General features: G+C 29.0%; 2 protein-coding genes across 2 annotated transcripts in view; one reads left to right on the top strand and one right to left on the bottom strand.

The window, feature by feature from the left end:
* The window catches only part of LOC115233893 (diuretic hormone receptor-like), a 57,139-nt gene extending 39,686 nt beyond the window's left edge, over positions 1-17,453 (top strand). Inside the window, 10 exon segments of the mRNA XM_029804525.1 lie at positions 6,848-7,034; positions 7,450-7,543; positions 9,976-10,006; positions 10,009-10,068; positions 10,315-10,395; positions 12,012-12,100; positions 12,843-12,962; positions 13,596-13,781; positions 14,044-14,198; positions 14,436-17,453. Coding sequence (XP_029660385.1) covers positions 6,848-7,034; positions 7,450-7,543; positions 9,976-10,006; positions 10,009-10,068; positions 10,315-10,395; positions 12,012-12,100; positions 12,843-12,962; positions 13,596-13,781; positions 14,044-14,198; positions 14,436-14,580 — 1,148 coding nt within the window. The 3' untranslated portion in view covers positions 14,581-17,453.
* A 1,401-nt stretch (positions 17,454-18,854) lies between these two features.
* Positions 18,855-21,569, bottom strand: part of LOC115233894 (protein RER1) — a 4,144-nt gene continuing 1,429 nt past the window's right edge. Inside the window, exons 2-6 of the mRNA XM_029804526.1 lie at positions 20,957-21,040; positions 20,571-20,675; positions 20,394-20,490; positions 19,933-20,150; positions 18,855-19,601 (exon numbers count right to left, since the gene is read on the bottom strand). Of these exons, the coding sequence (XP_029660386.1) occupies positions 19,512-19,601; positions 19,933-20,150; positions 20,394-20,490; positions 20,571-20,675; positions 20,957-21,031 (585 nt within the window). The 5' untranslated portion in view covers positions 21,032-21,040 and the 3' untranslated portion in view covers positions 18,855-19,511. The remainder of the gene's footprint in view (positions 19,602-19,932; positions 20,151-20,393; positions 20,491-20,570; positions 20,676-20,956; positions 21,041-21,569) is intronic.

Here is a 21,569-nt window from a genome sequence, read left to right as displayed (position 1 = left end):
AAAAATACAAAAAATAGTGTAGTTTCAAAAAAATCGGAGGGTTCACCTATTCGGAACTCCACCCGAATATAATATAAATAATAAAAATAAATTTCTAATATAATATAAATATATTAATTAAAAATGTCGTTAACTATTCTTCTATAGGAAAGAAAGTTAGTCATCTTTTTTAATATTTCACGGATGATGCCCTTCAGATATGAATCGCGATGAAAATGTTTTTCATGGATTCGACATGCAAGAAAATTGAAAAAGAATCTTCTTTCAAAGCGGAAAAAAAAGAGACTAGAATTTCTTGCTTCACTCACTACCCTATCCTCACGCAGCATTATGCGTAAACAAACGCGCAATTCTCGGTGCTTGATAAGAGAGACTTGTTTACGAGAATTTATTAACAGTGAGATAGCGTGGATTTAATCTAACATCTACTTATTAACGCAAGACGGGTAGCTCTCTTACGAGCACCTGATGTAAAAAAAGAACAGTGCTCTGGGATGTGGTCCGTGTAAAATGCCGCTGGCAAAGCTCACACGCAAACACGCACTCGAGTGATGAGAGAGAAAGAGAGAGAGAGAAAGACAAATAAACAGGACAGAAGTGACGCCAGGGCGTATCTGAAGAGCATTATTCGCGCAGCTGCACCTGTCGCATTGCATTTCCCAGTGATGGATGAATCATTTAATGCGCGAGCGCAACGAGCTTATTCGCTTTGATTAATTGTATTAAAATTGAGAGAAAGAATAAGAGAGAAAGAGAAAGGCAGAAAAAGTTAGTTAACGAAGGAAAACGAGATATATCATTCCGTTTGCAAAAAAAAATCATGATCTTCTGATGGTTGTAACAGACTTTCTTATCTTTTCGTATATATCACATGAAAAACAAAATATTATACACATACGCATTTTCACTCCAAGCTCGTAGACCGGAATTAATTCAATCTCGCTTTTTTGCATCTCGCTTTTTCGCTTCTTATTCAGGCGATGTTCTTGCTTCGAAAGAATTGAAAGAGGTATGTGTCTTACAAGTCACAATTACAATTTTAATAATATTCTTTAATCGATTTTGTTTATTATATAGCTTTGCAAGCGAATCAAAAATCTGTAAAAATGAGATTTTCATTTACGATTATCCGAAGAATACAATTTTTTATTATGATTTTTTCTTTTTAATCGCTCTTAATTTAAGAACTACTAACATCTCGATATATTCTTTAAGGAAAAAATAATCCAACTTTATCGAAAAATCTGTTATTTAAAATTAAGGACGCGTATAGAGACATGTTGTAGAATGAACGCGCATAAAAAGGTGCGGAAGAAGCAGACGGTTCGCTGATTACAAGTTGAAGCGGCAGACGTTTAATCGAATTTCAGTGTCGTCGAAGTATTGCATTACCACAGAGGAGCAGTCTGAAAGGAATGTGTCGATATTTATTAGCAAGACGAATACGAGAAGCGAGAAAGAGACGAGCTGATACCAACCTGTAGCGCGCGCGCGCGCGGGGGTGCTATTAATGAGATTGTAATTAAATAGCGGACTTGGCTAATGGCACGCCGAACCGTATGACAGAGAACCACGCGAGAAACTCACTTATATTACTTCGCACAAGTTCAATTATCGCTCTGATCGATAATCGTTTCATCGACGAAATTGTGTGCCCAATCACAGAGAAGAAATATTTTCTTTAGTATATATGTACACATCGATATTATATGTATATATTAATCTCTCTCGTGATTATGATTATATATTATAATTATAAAGTTAATACATAATAATTTCGAATTTGTAAAGATTTACTAAAAATATCTGGAAGATCAGGGAATTTTTTTGCAAGATTTGAGTAGACCCTGATAAAAAAAAAACGAAAAGATAAGTAACAAGTTTTTATATAAGAACTCACTGAGAAATACAACTTTCGGGGGACATCAGAAAATTAATTAATTTATTTCTCCCTTTTATTAATTTATTTTCCCCTTTTCTCTTTTTATTAAATATTCTTGAATAACTTTGAAAAATCTTTTTTACTGCAAATCAAAGAATACGAATAATGTAAATTCTAAATAAAAAAAGTATTAAAATATATCTTTAAATTAATATATTGTATTAATATTTTAATATATGTAATAAGAGATTATAAATCACACAAATAGATGAAAACACATTATTTTCATATGCAGAATAATCTTTTTTCCAAAGTTACACCATTGATAAGAAGAATTTAGCTTATATTCTTTATTCTTCTTTATTTTTCTCACGTGAAATCATCTCCTTATCAATTATTCTCGTCTCCTCGTGATTTATCGAACACTCTCTGCATCTTTTAAAGCATTTGCTTTAATGGAGCAGCAGCGTCTGTTTTTATTCATTCGTATGATCTGTTTATTAATTATTGAATCAACACGTGGTAAATATCTCTCGCATATGTATTCCGATGAAAATATGGAAACTTTAAAATAGGCGCTGGCGATTATAAATGAAAAATAGATTGGCAAGTTCGCATATGTGCTCCTGGGAAATAAGCAGGAAACGCGCCGAGGAAGAAAGTCATTTAAAAAATCATCTCATGACGTGTATATATGTATGTGTTTACATTAGCAGGTTTTTCATTAGTGATGAAAAATTAGCGGCTATGCATTTGCGAATAAATTAAAAATATACCATCGCATTCGTAATTTTTATCTAGAAACGCAGTTTCAATGCGCATATTCAACAATCGAAATATCAATAAAATATGTACACTTGCGATCAATAATTATTATTTGCGCGCGAATAACGTTTAAATAATTGAAACGCTTAAATAATTTATTTACATGATATTACAATTTTCGTACGGATATATGTGTATTAGAAATTGCTGTTAAATAAATGCACGTTTGTTTACACACTTTGAATATGTATTAAGAGAATGTTTGTGCTATCTTTCTTCCTTTCTGAACTTCATAAATTATAAATAACGATTCTCGACTCTGTATTCAGCTGTATGAGTTAGCTACTGTGATTTACCCAACATTGGTGCTTACGCAGGCACATATTCAATTATTGCGAAATAATCACAGTTATTACTCACAACAATAGAGAGTTTCTCTCGGTTGCTGTTATATCCTTAGGGTACTAACCATGCGCGTGATCGTGACCATCATCGATACAACATCTAATTATTACGCTGGGTTTATTCTCTATCTATCCTCGCTCTATTGCATGCATATTTCTTGCATGCATATTTCTTGCATGCATATTTATTGCATGCATATTAACGCATTAAGTTCGTTCATAATAAATATAGATTTAATGTATGTTTAAAATATTTAGATTGATTAAAACAGAATTTGAATAGAAATTATTTAGAGACGACGGGAGATTATGTACATGTCTTTTACTATTAAATATATAATTATTTATAGTATATCTCTATGAATATAATTATTAATCGAAACTTGTGAGAGAGAAAATAAGATAATTTCTTTATTTTATTTACCAAATATATATTGATAGAATTTATTCGATGCTCTTATACTCTGAATGCGGAATAAAATTATATGTGATCGTGAAATTCGAGTATAGTACAATGGAAATAAAATCTCAATGGTTATTTCGATTACAATACACTTTTCAGCAAATAGAGCGCATCGAAAAAATTCGGGATTTTTTCCCGTTGAAAAAACTCGAGGCTTTCAAGATCATATCGTTTTAACACAACGAATCGAAATGACGAAAAGAATCAATGCTCTTTCTAGTTTAGATACATTTTGCTTTTTCGCAAGTAAAAAGGAATTAAATTCTAATAAACATTATTATTGACATTAATTAATAAATATATATTTGTGTAATTTTGTGTAATATTTCTTTACATATGTGATATTTTAAACGATATTACTCTTGAATTTCATATTTAAAGTAATAATTGAAGGAAAATTTATGTTATTTATCTTATGTTTAATAAGAATAATATTGAAAATGTGTTGCACTATATAATACCGATATGCAGACACATACACAGAGAAAGAAAGAGAGTGTGTGTGTGTTTTGTAATTCTTCCATTAATTATATAGCGTTAATTCTTGATGAAAAATAAGTCAAAAAGTCCTGAATTATTTTTGCAATGCTTAATGAAAGAACAATTACTAAATAAAATCCACCTAATAATGCTATAATAATAATTTATTATTTTGAAATATTTATATTACATATATCTATTTAAAAAAGATTTCTTTGTGATATGTTCTTTAATAGCAATTTCTACATAGCATCGATATTATTATACTAATTAAAACTATGACGGACGGAGTTCTCTCTCATTGCAAATTAATAGTTCTCATGAGGACTTGCAATGAAGTGTATATCATTAATTTCCAAGAATAATTACCAAACTTCTTGACGCATTTTGGTCTCGCGTCATTCGTTATTGTTTGAGCAGCTTTACTTTATAAATAAGCGCGCTAACAAGTTTTGCGAACTTTCTTAAAACAAAGCATTATTACACAAATAATCGATCATTATTTTGAGGCAAGAGGTTATGCGCCGACCCGCTATTAATAATAATGAAGGGATCACAGCTAACATCATCAGTCAGAGGTTGTGCTTTGAATTTAGAATTCTATGATATTAATCTTTCCTTATTAAAGAGCAACGTCTCGTTACCGGAACAAAAATTTTATCATGAATAAATTAATTTTATTGGTAAATAATTTTTTAAAATAATTTTATTTTTTTTTTTTTCTATTTTACTCACACACACATATACAGATACAATTTTAAAAATATGTGAGAATTTTCCGGAAAAATAAGATTACCTATTGTTATGATTTAAAAAAAAAGAGACTGGAATGTTCGTTGTGTTTACACATTACATTTCATCTAAATCAATGTTCTGTAAGTTACTATGATTGGTAAGAAAAAGATCATAAAACAAGCCCATAAAACACGAGAAACCCTCCAATAATCGATTACGAATAAATGAAGTAAGATAATTCGTTTATCTCATCGCACCATCACGTTGCTCGATAAATAATCAATTACCGATCAATTTGTATATGTGTACGAATATGAAAAAGCATCTGAAATCTTTCCTAACTAATATCTCGTATTGCTTTACAATCAATAATTATGTCACTGTATAATGATCTCACAATCGCGGTTAAATCTAATTTTTTTAATACTAATTTATGTGATATAAAATTTATTATGTATCCGTTTAAATAATGACATGGAACATCTAATATTTATATTAGATTGCCAAGGAAAATTTGAAATGTTTATTTCTATCACAAAAAGGTAGAATTTCATAAAGATAGTTTAATTTTTACAAAACAGAAGAATAAACTTTTATAGCTTTTTATAATAAAAAAAATAATTAGATAGATAAGATTTAATTAAATATTTAATATTGTTATTAAAGAGAAAAAATGGAAACATGTAGAGTTGATGGTTAATTGATTTATATTAATTCAAATTGAATTCTTTCTAAAAACGTTCTGTGTATGTAGATGTGATACCCAAATATTTTTATAAATTTTATTTAGTAAATAATGTTATTAATCAATTTTTTAATAATCTTTGACGTTACTATAGTGTCGATAGCTTTCTTAACCGTAGTCAAATTAAGAAAGCTATTAATATGCGATACATTAACGCTACTATTTCTACTGCTGCTGCTGCAGCATCCGCACGAGCTCTTCACGTATCGATTTGTTCAAAGTTTTTCTTTGTGGTCATGAATAATGCAACACGATATACGCATCCCGGTCCAGCGATACTACGTGAAAAATTGCCGTGAATATTGGGATCTTGCGAGCCATTCAAGCGTGCACGATATATTCGAATATTTGTGTTTAGATAACGATGACGCATAATATTGAGTCTATTAAAAAAATAACATCGTACAAATATTTCAAACTTTTTCGAAATTTTTGCAACGGAAATATTTGTTTTCGATATTTGATCGCGAGATTGTTTGATTGTTTGATTTTCCTAAACACCGACACATGTTTTCATATTTCGCAAGATGTATCTGAGAGAATTAAATATCCCAACTTATGTAAAAGAATACTGTCTCATTTATATTTTGCAACATTTTTACGTAATGATATATATGCATATATCACATATACACATAGGATGAGGCGCACAAAGAATGATAGATGAATATTTTCGAAAATATTAATGATGAGAAAAAAAATATGATTGATAAAATTGAAATATTTTGAGAGAACATATCTTTGAAATATATTTGCTTTCTTCTATATGAAACAAAAAATTTTCACCCCAATAACTTAAAACGACATTAAAATTATTAAGTTTATCGAAAAGTATCATAAAATAAAAGTTGTAAAGCATGAAATTAAAAAAAGAGAGTGAATTAAAATACTCCTGAGGGGTAATTAGAGGATTGTAAATAAATACGCAACAACGCGAAATTTTGTCTCTAATCTAATTTTATCTCAGGAGGATTTTAACTCACTCTCTTTTCTTAATTCCATGCTTTACAATTTTTATTTCATGGTACTTTTTGATAAACCAAATAATTTTAGTGTTGCTTTCAGTTTTTTGGTGAAAATTATTTATTTCATTTTTTGCGATTTTCTTCAAAACAAAGCAAAAACGAGCAAATCTCTAAAAGACGTTTTGTTTTAATTTATCGGTCCCCTATACACTCCCAAAGTTTAAATTGGAGACACCCTGTATAATAATCATGCTGATCAATATTATACACACACGCAGGTAAGATTCACATAGGAAAAAGTGAATATATCTGAAAGATGTGTATCCTAGAATACTATAACTTTATCTGATAAAACTTTTTTCATGTTATGGTATAGTTTACTCACTGAGAGATCGATTACATTTACAGAAAATGCCAGTCGATGGTGTTGGCCCAATGGGACATGGGACAATTACTCCAACTATTCTTTGTGTCGCGACTTGCGACCACCGGCGATTGAGCCCGGGGTAGAAATATCGACCACGCTATATTTCATCGGCTATGGCTTGTCCTTATTCACTTTGATAGTGGCAGTCTGCATATTCATCTATTATAAGTAAGTGAATTCTCAATAAGATCTAAAATTTTCGGACTTTTAAAAATAGACGGCATTCTTCGCTTTTTCTGACGTCACACGAGAGTTTTTTTTTAAATTTATAACTTATTATTAAAATTTATTGAGACCATAGATATTTTTGACAGTGTTTTTTTTTCATATTTATAATTTTATACTGAATAATGATAAGAGACGAGAGACAAAAGCTGGAACAAGTCAAGAGAAAAAAAGAAAGATATGAATATTAGATGTTATTTTGCTCAAAGAGAGTCAGGGTATTAGACAGACATTTCTGTGCTTTAAATTTTCTTGTTGCATCTCGTTGCACCTCGTTGCTTCCGGTATGATGCGAGCAAATGGCGGAAGTAGAATATATTTTTAGATCCTTTGATTCATACTTTTTCTCTTTTTGCAGAGAGTTACGATGTCTTAGAAACAACATACACACAAATCTAATGTTCACATATATCATGGCTGACTTGACGTGGATTTTAACTACTGTGATGCAGGTAAAGAAATAGTATTTTTACTATATTAACATATTATATTTTTTAATAAAAAATATATATATATATAATATTGTTGTAAAACATTTGTCAATATTTTATATAACATTTGCAATCTTTCATATATATAATACTTTAATATTTTTCTATACAACATTTACAAATTTTTATGCATCGTTGAAACATCATTTTATACAATATCTCTTTGTTATAAAATGTTTAACATTGTAAACATTATACTTTAATACGTTATTAAACATTTTATTATTAAATCCGCATTTTCTATTGCAAATCTTTATTTATTTGCCGTAAAATATTAATTAAACAAACGCTCCTTATGAGTTCTCAAATCATAAATAGTCGAACGGATTTAATATGCTACACCGACTTTAATTTTTAAATATCTCTTTTTTAATTTGAATCTTCATTATTGATAAAATTTTAGTACATTATATAACGGTTGCGTTGTGCAAAATTGTTTTAAATTTAATGAAGCGCTGCTTTTGATCAATCATGTTGTAATATTAATTACATTACCCACTTTGAGAGACTGCTAAAATTAGTTTACTATAAAGAGTGGGGGCGAAAGCGAGGGATAGAGAGAGAAAAAGAGAGATAAACGTGGATTATTATTCTCGAGCATTGTGAAAAAATTGTTTATTTTTCTAGAATATTTTGGTGCATAGGTATGCGATAAAATGACAAACAATTGATTTGAAATTTCATACTTGTTTACAAATTTGTAATATCTTTTTGATTTATCTTTTTAATTTATCTTTTTAATTTATCTTTTTAATTTATCTCGCTTAATAACTTTGCACATCTATCTCTTTGTAATAATCAACATTAAGATCGGACAAAAGAAGGGGAAAGAGAAGAAAAGATGTCATTGTATTATTTTTTATTAATGGTTGGCTGAGAGAGATGAACAAAATAATAAAAAATTTTTCCATTTGTCGGATCAATTCGCTGCGTACGTCATTGACAAATATCGCGGTTATCCCCGCTGAGTGCTTTCTCCGCTATTATATCCAGAATCCAGCTGCAGCTTGAATTCTGTAATGCGTTTCCACTTTCATCTCACGAAATCTTTTTAACAAACGCCAGAAAATTAATTACCGACCAACATGCTTCTCGGTAGCACTCTTTGAATGCATATTACATAGAAATTATAATAATAACAGATTTCCATTGATGATTTGCATATTCAAAAAGGAGAATAAGGAAGAAAGTGAGAGAGAGAGAGAGAGAGAGAGAGAGAGAGAGAGATTAGGATTATATGTATATTCTATTTTTTAAAATATCATTTTCTTTCTTTTTTTTTTTTAAGAAAAAGAAAAAATTATTAAACATTATTAAATTCTATTTTGGATTAAAATTAAAAAAAAAATGTCAGATAATTTAACTTGTTGAAGATCATATAACTGTAATGTAAAAGATTATGGTAATTATTCAGAATCACGGCTCCACCTGTAAATGGGCTGCGAATTTTTTTACGGCCTTTTTATGTTTAGAAAGAAATATAAATAACCATTTTTAGTTGGGGGAGGCCCAAAAAAAAAAGTTATAGGCATACACTTTCCCATCCACACAACAATTGTGGGGTGGACCTTGCTTTGCTTTGTAAACTATATGCGTGGACACAGTGGGTTCCGCCCCCCTACGGGGAGGCTCCACTTCCGGAAGATATAACCTAATCCAAACCTATTTCTGATGTAAAACTAAAATTTGGTTTGGGTTGTGGGGTGGACCTCGCTTTGCTTTGGTAATTTTTGGAGTTTTTTGGTTTTTTTGGGGGGGGGTTGGATGTGATGGGGGACGATCTCCCCCAACTGATTATCACTGTTGAAGTCACAACAAAGAGTTTTACCGAGAGATCCGATCATATTTGTCAAAATTCAGAAATAGCCTTATTCGAAATAATTACCATAATTATCCTTTTAAGGTCTATAACTTTTTTTTTTGGGCCTCCCCCAACTAAAAATGGTTATTTATATTTCTTTCTAAACATCAAAAGTCCGTAAAAAAATTTGCAGCCCAGTTACAGGTGGAGCCGTGATTCTGAATAATTACCAAGATTATAATTAAATTTAAAAACTGTTTAATTTTTAAAGGTCCAGTCTAGTTAAAAATTACAAAATTAAATGCATTATTCGATTCAACTAGAACCAACACCAGTATTATACACTTTGAACACTATTACGTTTATAACAAAATGTGTGGTTTTCGTGAATTTTATTACATTATATTGAAAATTATCTAAAGTGCTGCATATGCACGCGAGTGTAGACGTTTCAAACAAAAATTGGTGAAAAATTAATAACTTTGGAAAAATTCTCTTGTAAATTAATAATTTAAAATTCATAGAATAAAATTATCTGTCTCTGTTTGAGCATTGTTATTCTATTTTCATACGATCTTTTCACAATTTCTAGGTATTTATGAAATCGAACATACCAACTTGCGTGCGCTCTTCTCATTTTTTCACTACTTTCACTTGACGAACTTTTTCTGGATGTTCGTCGAGGGTGAGTAACAAATTTGTAATAAATAAATTTTATACATATTATATCTGCCGTACGACAGATCAATATCTTGCTCTGATTAAGCACGAGAGACAACATATCGCAAAAGCGTCATCTGCATGTATTATATCTCAAGAAAAAATAATTATTAATTTAAAAAAATATATAAACGAGAGGATTAATGCAATAAACAACGCGAAAAGAACCGATATCGTATGTTTTTTAAACCAGAGTATTTTACATTTATAGGTCTATATCTGTATCTATTGGTCGTGAAAACGTTCACCGGGGACAATATCAAATTGAGACTCTGCCTAGTGATCGGCTGGGGTGAGTGATTAATATTCAAACATACTTATAATTACTTTTAATTACTATTATTTATAATTATTTTTAAATTTGCATTTTATTAATATTAATTGTACGATAAGATTTTATGAGCAGAGAGAAAGTTTTATTATAAAATCTTATTTGATAAAAATAAAATTTATATAGATGTATAATTAAAATAAGTGAAATTTTTTTTTTTTAATGGATATATTTTGTATATTTTCTTTTAATACTAAATTTCTCGATTTTTATATATTATATATTATTAATATACATGTAGGGGAAAGTAGGGTCAAACCGGGTAGGCAAGTCAAATCGGGTACCACTATTTCTTTGTGATAAGTGCTATTATCTTTGGCTAACTCGTGTTATTAGTTGTAGATTGATTAGTTGTAGATTGATGCCAACATTATTTTAAAATAAACCGTACCCACGTGCATACGATATTCCTTTTTTGAGAGAAGTTCAAAATTTTCAGGCCAAAAAAGATCGATATCGGGGCAACAATCGAGTCGTTATTTTCATCGACTTTTTCTACACAGCAGAGCATCTGCTTCGGTAAATGCAGCATTGCATTCTGTACATATTAGAGAGTATATCGCACTAGTTTTGATCGTTACTTTGTATGCCGGAATATACAGCCGCCGGGTTTGTTATTTTCCTTGTGTTGGGGCAAAACCGGAAAAAACTGTTGTCCTTTGTCTCCCTACAAAAAGCAGTTGGAAACGAAAACTACCACTCAGAAAAAGAAACCACTAAAAAAAGCTTTATGAGACTCCTAAAAGTTAAAAAGTTAAATAAGAAAGTTCTGCAGCAATATAGAACAAGAGGATATCTTTATTTGTGATTTTTGTCAATAGAATACATCTTTGTATTATATTTTAATTAAAATAAATCTAGAATGTAATTGCACGGTGTTTTACATGTTTTCAAATGGGTATCCGATTTTATCCTACCGGTAGGGCAAAACCGGGTATTTCGATTTCTCCACAAAATCTTGTTATCCTTGGTAACCAAATATTTTTTTTTAGCAACTAGCCTCATTTTCTCATAGTTTAAGGTCCATTAAAGACTACTAACGGTCAGCAAAATTTTTTTTACTCTCTGATTTTTTATAGGAAGACAAATCCAAAAAAGTACCTGGTTTTACCCTACTTTCCCCTATATTAAAGAGATTAAGCAATGTTATACTTGCTCTCCCTGCTAATATATAGGACAGGTTAAGCCCTAAAAATAATAAAGTTAATTAAGTGTTACAATCCTCTACAGATGGTTACTTTGACAAATAAATAAGAATCAATCGCGAAAGCATATTTAGCCAAAAGCCATTTCTGCTGGAATATAATAGCATTGACACGTGTCAAACTTTCCAGCTCTTCTCGTTTCTTACTCGAAAAAAGAGCACCCTTTAATCCTGTTTGTATTTAAGAAGTACAGACCACTTTTTATTTTTAATTTTAATAGCTTATATAAATATATAAATTATTATTTGATTGGATAAAAAGAAGAGTTGCGTAAAATGGGATATTTTTGTTACCGTTATCCTCTGTGTATGATTTATCTTCCATAACTAAACATATAATAATTAATGAAAGATACATAAATTTTTTGTTCAGGTATCCCGATCCCTATAATAGTGATATGGGGAATCGCCAAATCTTTGAATCAAAAAGTCATGAACCACGTCATAAACCAGGTTAATCAGGTATGAATATAAACGAGATATCCATCTCGGATGTAAATCTTCGACAGCGAATTTCCGTCTCATCGCGCGAAATCGAAATCTTTCATTTTCCGATAAGCCACGTGAACCGATAACGGATGGCGCCGAAACTACCGATCAAAATTTCAGCCACGCTTACCTATTAATGCCATGTCCAAGTACGTGACAAGGATAAGACATACGTGAGGGAGAAAGTGTAATATTCACGCGATCGGGATGATTTCACGTCAATATACATCATTGAGCACATATGTTTCGGATGTTTGACAAGGTCGTTTACATTTTCGCAAGAACGATTTTTCGACGCAAGAAGATATTTCTTGGCTCACGCATAATTTGTGAATGACTGGGGTTTTTTTGTAGGTTTTTTATATTATAAAGGACAAAAAAGGATTCTCGGAATTTAGATTTCAAAGATAACAGGTGGTAAAGTCTTTATTTAATTTTAAATAAAATTTACTTTAATAAATTTTTGTAATTGGAGTATTAATTACAAAATAATATAGTAAATCGCAAAATTTGCTAAATCTATAAAAAATCAATATACTTACTCGCATAATATCCAGACACACGATGCATCTATATTGAAAAGCAGTTGTTTAGTGAATGTGTTATTTATAAAGCTTAACGTATATGTTGAGCTTAATCCCTAGTTACGAGAACATGTATTGATATTGTAATACTCAGCATTAATTAATTAGGACACGATAATCCTTCCTAACAGGAAGTCGCACTTTGGAGGCACTGTCCATGGATGATACCACATCCCTACGACTGGTTTTATCAAGCACCCGCTATAACAGTCCTCGCAGTGAATATGGTGTTTCTTTTCCTGATTATGCGGGTGAGTACATCTTGTCGCTAAAACTCATTGAAGTCTTACTCACGCCTTTCAGACACTTTTTATCATTTATAAAAATTATTCTATCGCATTATTTATGTATTAATTTATTATCTGTTTTACATTTGATTTTCCTTAGATTAGCAAATTATTAAGCAACCCTTATAAAATGCCCGTTTTTTTTCCTCATTATAATAAACGGTGCCTGGCAATTAAGTTGCGATAGGAGTCAAGAGATGAATAGTGCGGAGATAATTCTCGAATCGCGTGGAAAATATGGGCTTTGAAAACTGTTTGTTTTGAAATAAGTATTTTCAATTAAAGAGAACTTTTGCAATTTTTCGATCCTGGAATAAAATAGCAATGGATAACGTTCCAATTTAATGCAATCAGTGATTTCTCGCCGAGAAGCGCGATAAAGTGGCCAATGTGTTAGTTCGCGTGTATCCGGTGATAAATTGCCTCTCCAGCGCCCGTTGAAACTTTCAGTCGTAACTTGGGGCCGTAAAGCGTAAATGCACGAAGAGCAAGCGCTTTTTATTCAAATAATAAAACAAGAATGGAAAAATTTCTATTTTCCCGTAAATGTGGTTGACTCTGTTGTTCTTCTAAATGCAAATATTATGTACTGTATAGGTGTTGATAACGAAGCTATGGTCCGCCAACAACGTGGAGACGCAGCAATATAGGAAAGCCAGTAAAGCTCTCTTGGTGTTAATACCACTTCTAGGAGTGACGTACGTGCTGGTCATAGCGGGACCCAGCGAAGGCCAGGTCGCAAATATATTCTCCTATGCGCGTGCAGTGCTACTTTCTTCGCAGGTGAAGAAGCGTAAAGGAACACGTAAAAGAATGCGTAAACAATAGAATTTAAGCGTGCACAGTATAAATGAATTAAAAAAAATTAATCAAGTCAAGCATGCTCGACTCGATTCTATTATTGGATTTCTCAAAAATTTTTCCTTCAATTGGTTATATTTTTTTAATATAAAAAAGAAGAAAATGTTTTATGAGAGTAAACCAACTTGAAAAAAAAAATTAGAAATTGTTTTTTAAATAATATATTAATTCTTTTTTTTTTCAGGGATTCTTTGTTGCATTGTTTTACTGTTTTCTCAATACGGAAGTGCAGAATGCAGTCAGACATCACTTCTCACGATGGAGCACCGCGCGAAATCTTGGCAATCACCGGAGATATTATAACAACTGGTCACCCCGTTCAAGAACAGAGAGCATAAGGTACTCGTTTCATGTATCTCGACGAAAATGTACATAATCAGTTTCAAAGAGGATAATGAGACCGAAACTTTTTTTACAATATGATAATTACTGGGCATTAAAAACGCAGTTTAATTTCAAAAAATTTTCACATAATTCTTTGCGGAATAAACCCTTACTAGTTCATCGATTAGCTTATTTTCTACGGGAATTAGATTCTTATAGACATAGTTCTTTGTTTTTTCGTCCACGGTGCAGGTTGTACTGTCAACCGTCAAATCCGTACCAAAAGCGGGAATCCACGGTAAGTGAAACCACAACTACGACAGTGATAGGCCCGAATTCCACCACGACGTTCCTCGATAAATCCAAGAATGTTATTTCGGAGGACCTCAATGAGTGAAACAGGATTCGCGAGGGATTCCAATGTGAATCGCGTCGCGTTACATCGCAGCAGATTTTATCGTCGATAGACTGAATTTTTCATGAATAGCGTGCAGTTATGTGAAAAATGTTGTAAAAAAATTGCAAATTTGCCACATTTTCTTTGAGATTTTTAAGCATAGGCTTTTTCCAAGGTGAAGAATGCAGTAATAACGAAATAATTAATTATTCACCAGCAATGTAGCAGTAATCTGAAAGAAATTTCCTCGATATCTTCGTTCCATTATTAAAATTCCTAGCTTTTCATCGCAACTGTAATTTTTAACGAAAGCAAGAAATTGTGTGAATATTTGTCCTATACACCAAAATAAATTAGTGTTTTCTCATATATCATTATATTCGATAATATAGATTAATAAAATATACCGAAAACATTGTTTTCTATTCATAAGTTAATAAATAATAAATCTCTTCAAATCAACTTTCACAAAGTCCACTTTTTCAGTTAGAAATGCAGAATATATTTAGATCAAATTATATTTTTACTTTAAATTATATTTTTACTTAAATATTTTTATTTTAAGTTTTTAATATTAAAAAACTAAAGAGAGGAAGAGTTCTGAGTGTAACTGGTGCAAAAACTAATTTATTTCGATATATAGTACAAGAAAATAAATTTACACAACTTCTGATGTGATAATTCAATGCCGCTACAGAAAGGAAATTATACATAGATATAATCTCGGAGGGAATCTCAATTTATATAACTCTGAAAAAGTAGATAAATTAAAAACAATCGACAGATATTCGTTTTGTAGAATTAAATTTTTTAAATAGTAAATATTATTATACATATATATCTACTCTATTGCAATCATATCATCATTATTAAAATAATTCATGTTATCTTAGTTGTAAATAAAGATTAGATGAATTTTGCGCGCCATTGAATGCAAACGAACGGCAACGATAAAGAGTAAAAGGTGTATTTTGACCAAATTTCAACTATAACTTAATCAGCCATTACTAATTCATACGCGGCAGAATTTTCTATGACAAAATTTCTGTCCATCTATATAATTCGTCGTTTCTAATCTAATCTCTCTTTCCATATATTGTATATATCAAATGATAAAAAATTAATAATTCCATTCATTTATGTTATGAAATTACTACTGGTATTGTCTGATTGATTAAAATTGATTAAATTAATTGGAATTTGATCAAATAAGTCACTCTACTCAGATGTTCTTTATCGCTATCTCTCATTCAGCGTTCAATGGCTATCTCTCATTCAAGCCGAATGGCCAAGTATGCATTATCAACACTCATCTGGACTGCTATTATAAGTTAATACATGAGATATGTTTTTTATAGAACTTGATATATATGTATGTTTCCTAATATTTTATAAAATTAAGACTTTTTATGTCAACCTCATGATAGACAATAGTATTCATATCGATAGAGACCAATTAATTTTGTGTTTCTCTCCTTTTCTTTCTTTAATTGCGAGGAAAAGCAAAATTTCTCATTAACAAAAGATTGAAACCATCGAAGAAGAGAACCGTTGCATATTACATAAAAGCAGTATATATATATAAATAAGATAATATATATGTTGCTGTTAACTTATTTAATAAAATATCAATTATCTGAACAAGTGGGGGGAATACATCTCTGTTGATAATCGCTTCCGAAATTTGGCGTTCTATTATAAACTACTATGGCATTCTAATATATAGAAATTATACGAATAAAAATAAATTAAATATATATGAAGATTTGTGGATCTGTAAAGATCTATATAAAGATTTGTAAATTATTATTCATAAAGATCTATAATAGAGAAACGAAAATGTACATATTTATAATATATTTATCTGTGTTTTTCTCAAATGTGTGATGGACACGTACAATTGTATATATTGTTATATGTTATTAGTTATATAAATAATATTATTCAAGTGGTGTAATATTTACATGCAAAGCTGCAATTGCAAATATTTTGTTATGTTTCATATTTTTAACTTTAATGAATAAAATTTTCTATATTTGTTAAATTTAAAAATTTTAAATTGCATATATATATATGTGTATGACATAATACAAAAAAATGTATATATAATACTATACGTTTATGCTCCATACAATTAGTTTTAGGAAGGGTATTGAAAAATATGGTTAAAAAATTGAAGGCTTGTAATATTCACTAAATCGAATAAAAAGTGTTTTAATGAATATTACATGCTTTCTAATAGTAAGTTCTAAATATATTTTTTACTCCATATCTAAATATATAAAAACATTATAAAGAAAAAAAAATTACATATACTATAATACACATAAAAATTATACACAACACAACCTTATAAATATAATATGATAATTGATTTTATTATAATATTTAAAACACACAATTATATGTAGCATACTATGGAATGTAAAATATGTGAAAAAAACTGTACCCAGTCATCATTAGGAATTTTATTTTTTTTTACACATTTGAAATTAATCATATTTTTCACACAATAAAGTATAGAATAACCCAACACACAAATTTTGGTAAAGCTCTGCAGAACATTTGCCAGAAATGTACATACATATACGTATATATATATATATATAGTCACACATAAATAAAAGACTTGAAAAAATAAAAGGCTCATCGTTCATACAATTACATGTTTCGCTACATATCTTTGGACAGTGTAATATTTAATGTTGATATATAAAATTCGTCTTTTAAGAATGTGTTTGATTTTACGAGTTTTACATTTTACACATGTACATCAGCAGTTGCAGTGTGTGTATTGTGGTCTCAAAACAAGTAGTTTACATACAAGTATTTAGCTATATATAGTGAAATAAATCCAATCACTTATTCATTTATAAAAATTCTTGTACCAAAATTCTTTTTGTATAAATCTTAATTTTACGAGCATCGTTTCTCTCACAGTGTGTAAAGCGCATAATTGTTACAGCACAAATTCATTGTACCAGTGTATAAAATATAGTTATTCAATCCCCTGTTTTCAATCTTAGAATACAAAGTACGAGTAAAATATAGTGCAAGTATATCATTAATGCATATTAAATTAGAAACATGTGGCTATAATTTTGAATATTGCAATAACCTAATAATATTTCTATGTTTATATATATCTAATAAAGCATATCCTACTAAACAATTTTTTTCATGATTTTAAGGATATTAAAATTATTATAAAATAAATTCAAAAATACAAAATTAATTAAAAAAAATATTTTCCCTTTAAATGCCATTATACATTTTCGAATAAACACGTGTTTTTTTATATTTGGTGTTTGGAAAAATTGTAATTAGTATGCTAGTGTAAAATAACTACATGTATCCTAACAAATAGGGCTTTTCGTGCAACATGCCGTCATATTATTGTTTGGTTGTATATTTGTTTATATTTATACAATTGTATGAATGTCCACGAGAAAATTTCGAAAGCTGTATGAATGTATTTTCATGTTACATTATTGAGTTATACATGAAATAGGAGATTCTGAAGCCACAAAATGCAAAACAATACTAATCCAATAAAAAAAGCTTTGCAATAATAAAATTTTTTAAAATATATTTAGTTTTATCAATGCTAATATTAAAAATATCTATAAGTGTGCTCCCCCTTATTAATATTAATATATATGTATATATATATACATATACATATAAGTAAATTATTTTAATATAAAAATATTACAAAGATAATTTTAATTAAATATATACATAATTATAATATAATATATATAAGATTGTTCTCTTATTTTTAGATCTTATCTCTTCTAATAATACCATACTCGATCTGATTTCATTTAACATCAGGGTAGATTTTTTTAAAAGTATATCAAAGAGAGTTAGTAAGGCAATTTGTTTTTTTATATAACGTAATGTAAATAATTATAATTTTGTTAGATTAATTTGATTTTATTAACATCAACATTAAAAAATATATATCTGAATATATATTTATTATAACATTTAGAAAGAGGTTGATGAGGTTTTTAAGGACTTTTTTAGTTTTTGTTTTAAAAATTTTAAATATTCCTATAGTGATATTATAGAAGAAAAAACCCGTCTCTTGGAGCAAAAAAAAAAAAAAAAAATTTACTGGTTTCTAGCAGTTAATAAGGATAAAATAAATCTTTTTAATAGCGCTAAAGCCGCTAATTCTTTTTGGATACTTATGTATCTATACAATTGATATTAGATTATTTTCAGCAACAAATTGTATCGAAAAAGTATTAAAATTAGTCAATTCGAAAGAGTAAAGAACTGAACTTATATTTTGCATTTTATGATTTCAATTCTCCTTCATGCTGCAATACTAACAACGTTGAAATGGACGGCAGAATATTTTGTTCTAATGCTTCTCAACTAAGACGACGATATAGATTAGTTATCTTAATAAAACTTGAAAAAAAAATGGCTTATCTTAAAGATACAAAGAAATCACATGGAATGTACACGTCAGGAAACGATACTCCCTACAGTTAGAAACAAATTTAATTATAATAACATCTTATATGTATACGAATTTCTTACATTCATCCACAGTGTATTACATTATCAACTGCATTCGATATCAATTGCTATGCATATTATTTTTTCTTTTTTTTTAATGAGATAAGAGCTAACAATACTTTGTACAAGTTTTATGATACAAATATATTAAGATATATATAATTCAATTATTATACCGTATATTATATAATCAAAAGTTAAGCGCTTCCTCTCAATCCTTTTTCATACAAGGCAATATCCTTCCTCTTTGATAATGTTAAAAAGAATTTCTCCCTTTCAGTTCTCTCTTTTTTCTTCTCTTCTCTCTTCTCTTATTAATCCTTGCGCTGTACTAGAAGAAATTGAAATCTACACGCTTACGCGCCTGCACAGGCACAATGTATCTTTGCTTCTATTCATTTTGATATCAACCGTGAGGTATCTTCATGGTTCTGATATTTTGGTTTGCCATGAGTGAAAGGCAAATATCTATACTTAATCATATGCTACAAATAAAAAAAAGCTGTGTTAATCAAAACTACATTTATGATTAAAAAAAGTAAACTCAAGATTAAATAAATGTAGTCAAATAAGAGGATTTATTGACTATATATTTGCAGAAACGGGAATTACTCCACAAAAAATCATTTATTTATTTTCAACTTAAAATGTAAATCTTTTCACAAATCTATATATACAAAAATTTTTTTTATTATTTTGTGATTATCAACATGTTAATGATTACTATATTGAAATAATGAGAAATAGATAAAATTAAAAATAATTAAAATTTTGTAAAAATCTGTAAAAAGATTATATAAATTGTCATTTCCTTACCTTTATTTGCCGCTTCATTGTAATACAGAATAACGTTATGAAATACATAACAAGTATTGGCCAGAACACTGGTATGTTAAAGCAATCAAATAGTGTGCATATCATGGCAACAAATGTGGATTTTGTTACTGAGTACCAAAATTTAAACTCAGGTAATCTTCTGATAAATGGCCTAAACTCTTCATTCGATCTTGTAGGTAATTCAGGGCCTTCTCCATCTAGAATTTCATTCAAAAAGTAAAATAGAATCTTGAGGTTCAATTAAATTAAATTATCAAAAATAAAACTTGATCAAATTAACTTTAATTTCATTTTATATAATTTCTCATTAATTTCTATAAGTTTGATTTCTAATCCTTAATCTCAATATATAATTTCTTACTTAATCAAATTGAATTTAATTAAATTCTTTATATGTATAATTTGTGAAATAATTATATAAAATCTATCAAATTGCTTACCATCAAAATCCATTGCAGGATCAATTTTTGGAGTAAGGAATGCTATGAATAAATTGAGATGATAAATTCCTAGTGCGTATGTAACAATATACCATCCCTGCAAACATTAAAGTTTTTTTATATTATGATACAATCGTAAAGAATAAAACTCTTAATTTAAGATAAAAAATACTATACTTGAGATATAAATACACGTAGAATAAAAAGGACTAATAGGAATAGGGCAAACAGCCATCTTGATATTACATGGGGTGTCCATAGATCTAGATATCTTTGATATATCTGCAATAGTAAAAATATTTTGTGATGATTACATAATACATATAAGCATACAAGAAAATATGGTATAATGTGATATAATGTGATTAACAAAATTCAATGGCTATCTAGATTGATAACAACAATTCATAAATATATCATAAATCTTTATCAGCCTATAATTTTGTTTTATAACAATAGTTTAATATTGTACTTTAAATAAAATAAAACAGAAGAAATATATATATATAAAGAGAGAGAGATATATCACTGTATAAAATATTAAATAAGCTGTGTATATTAACCTGCGATATTCTTATTATGCCTTGACTGACAACATTCCGTCTCGCTGAACCACCTAAGTCTTCATCTTGCATCATTTTTTCTCACTATACATAAGCAGAAAATTTTATTATACTTTAGATACAAATTATATAAAGCCAGGTAATATTAATAAATAATTTATAAAAGAATTAATCATACATAAGTTGATATTTATGAATTTTTATAAATAATATAAATAATGTTTCTATTTTACTTAGGAAAAGTTTAGCTGAAAAAAATTTCTTCATTTGTAAAAATATATGTAATCATATCTTTAAAAAAATACATAGATATTTTAAAAAAGATTACCCAAGTATCTTTTTATATGTATTCATACAATGATTGAATATATATGTATTTTTCCACAAAAGTCACTAAGCTAATTTTAGCATTAGTAATTCTAATTGAGATCTGTATAAGAACAATTGATCCTAAATTGATTATCTACGATCGGAAACTTATCACGCCGTCTCTAATCATTAATTGATAATGATTGATTCGAGAGACACGAGCCTTGAAGAATTTCTCGAAGAGCTTCATTATGATAATTGATACAAATTTAAATTCATTGCGACATTACAGAAGCATGTTTGA

Source organism: Formica exsecta, unplaced genomic scaffold (assembly GCF_003651465.1).
Source record: "Formica exsecta isolate Colony F162 unplaced genomic scaffold, ASM365146v1 scaffold191, whole genome shotgun sequence".
NCBI lineage: Eukaryota > Metazoa > Arthropoda > Insecta > Hymenoptera > Formicidae > Formica > Formica exsecta.
This window is presented reverse-complemented; position numbering and strand designations above follow the sequence as displayed.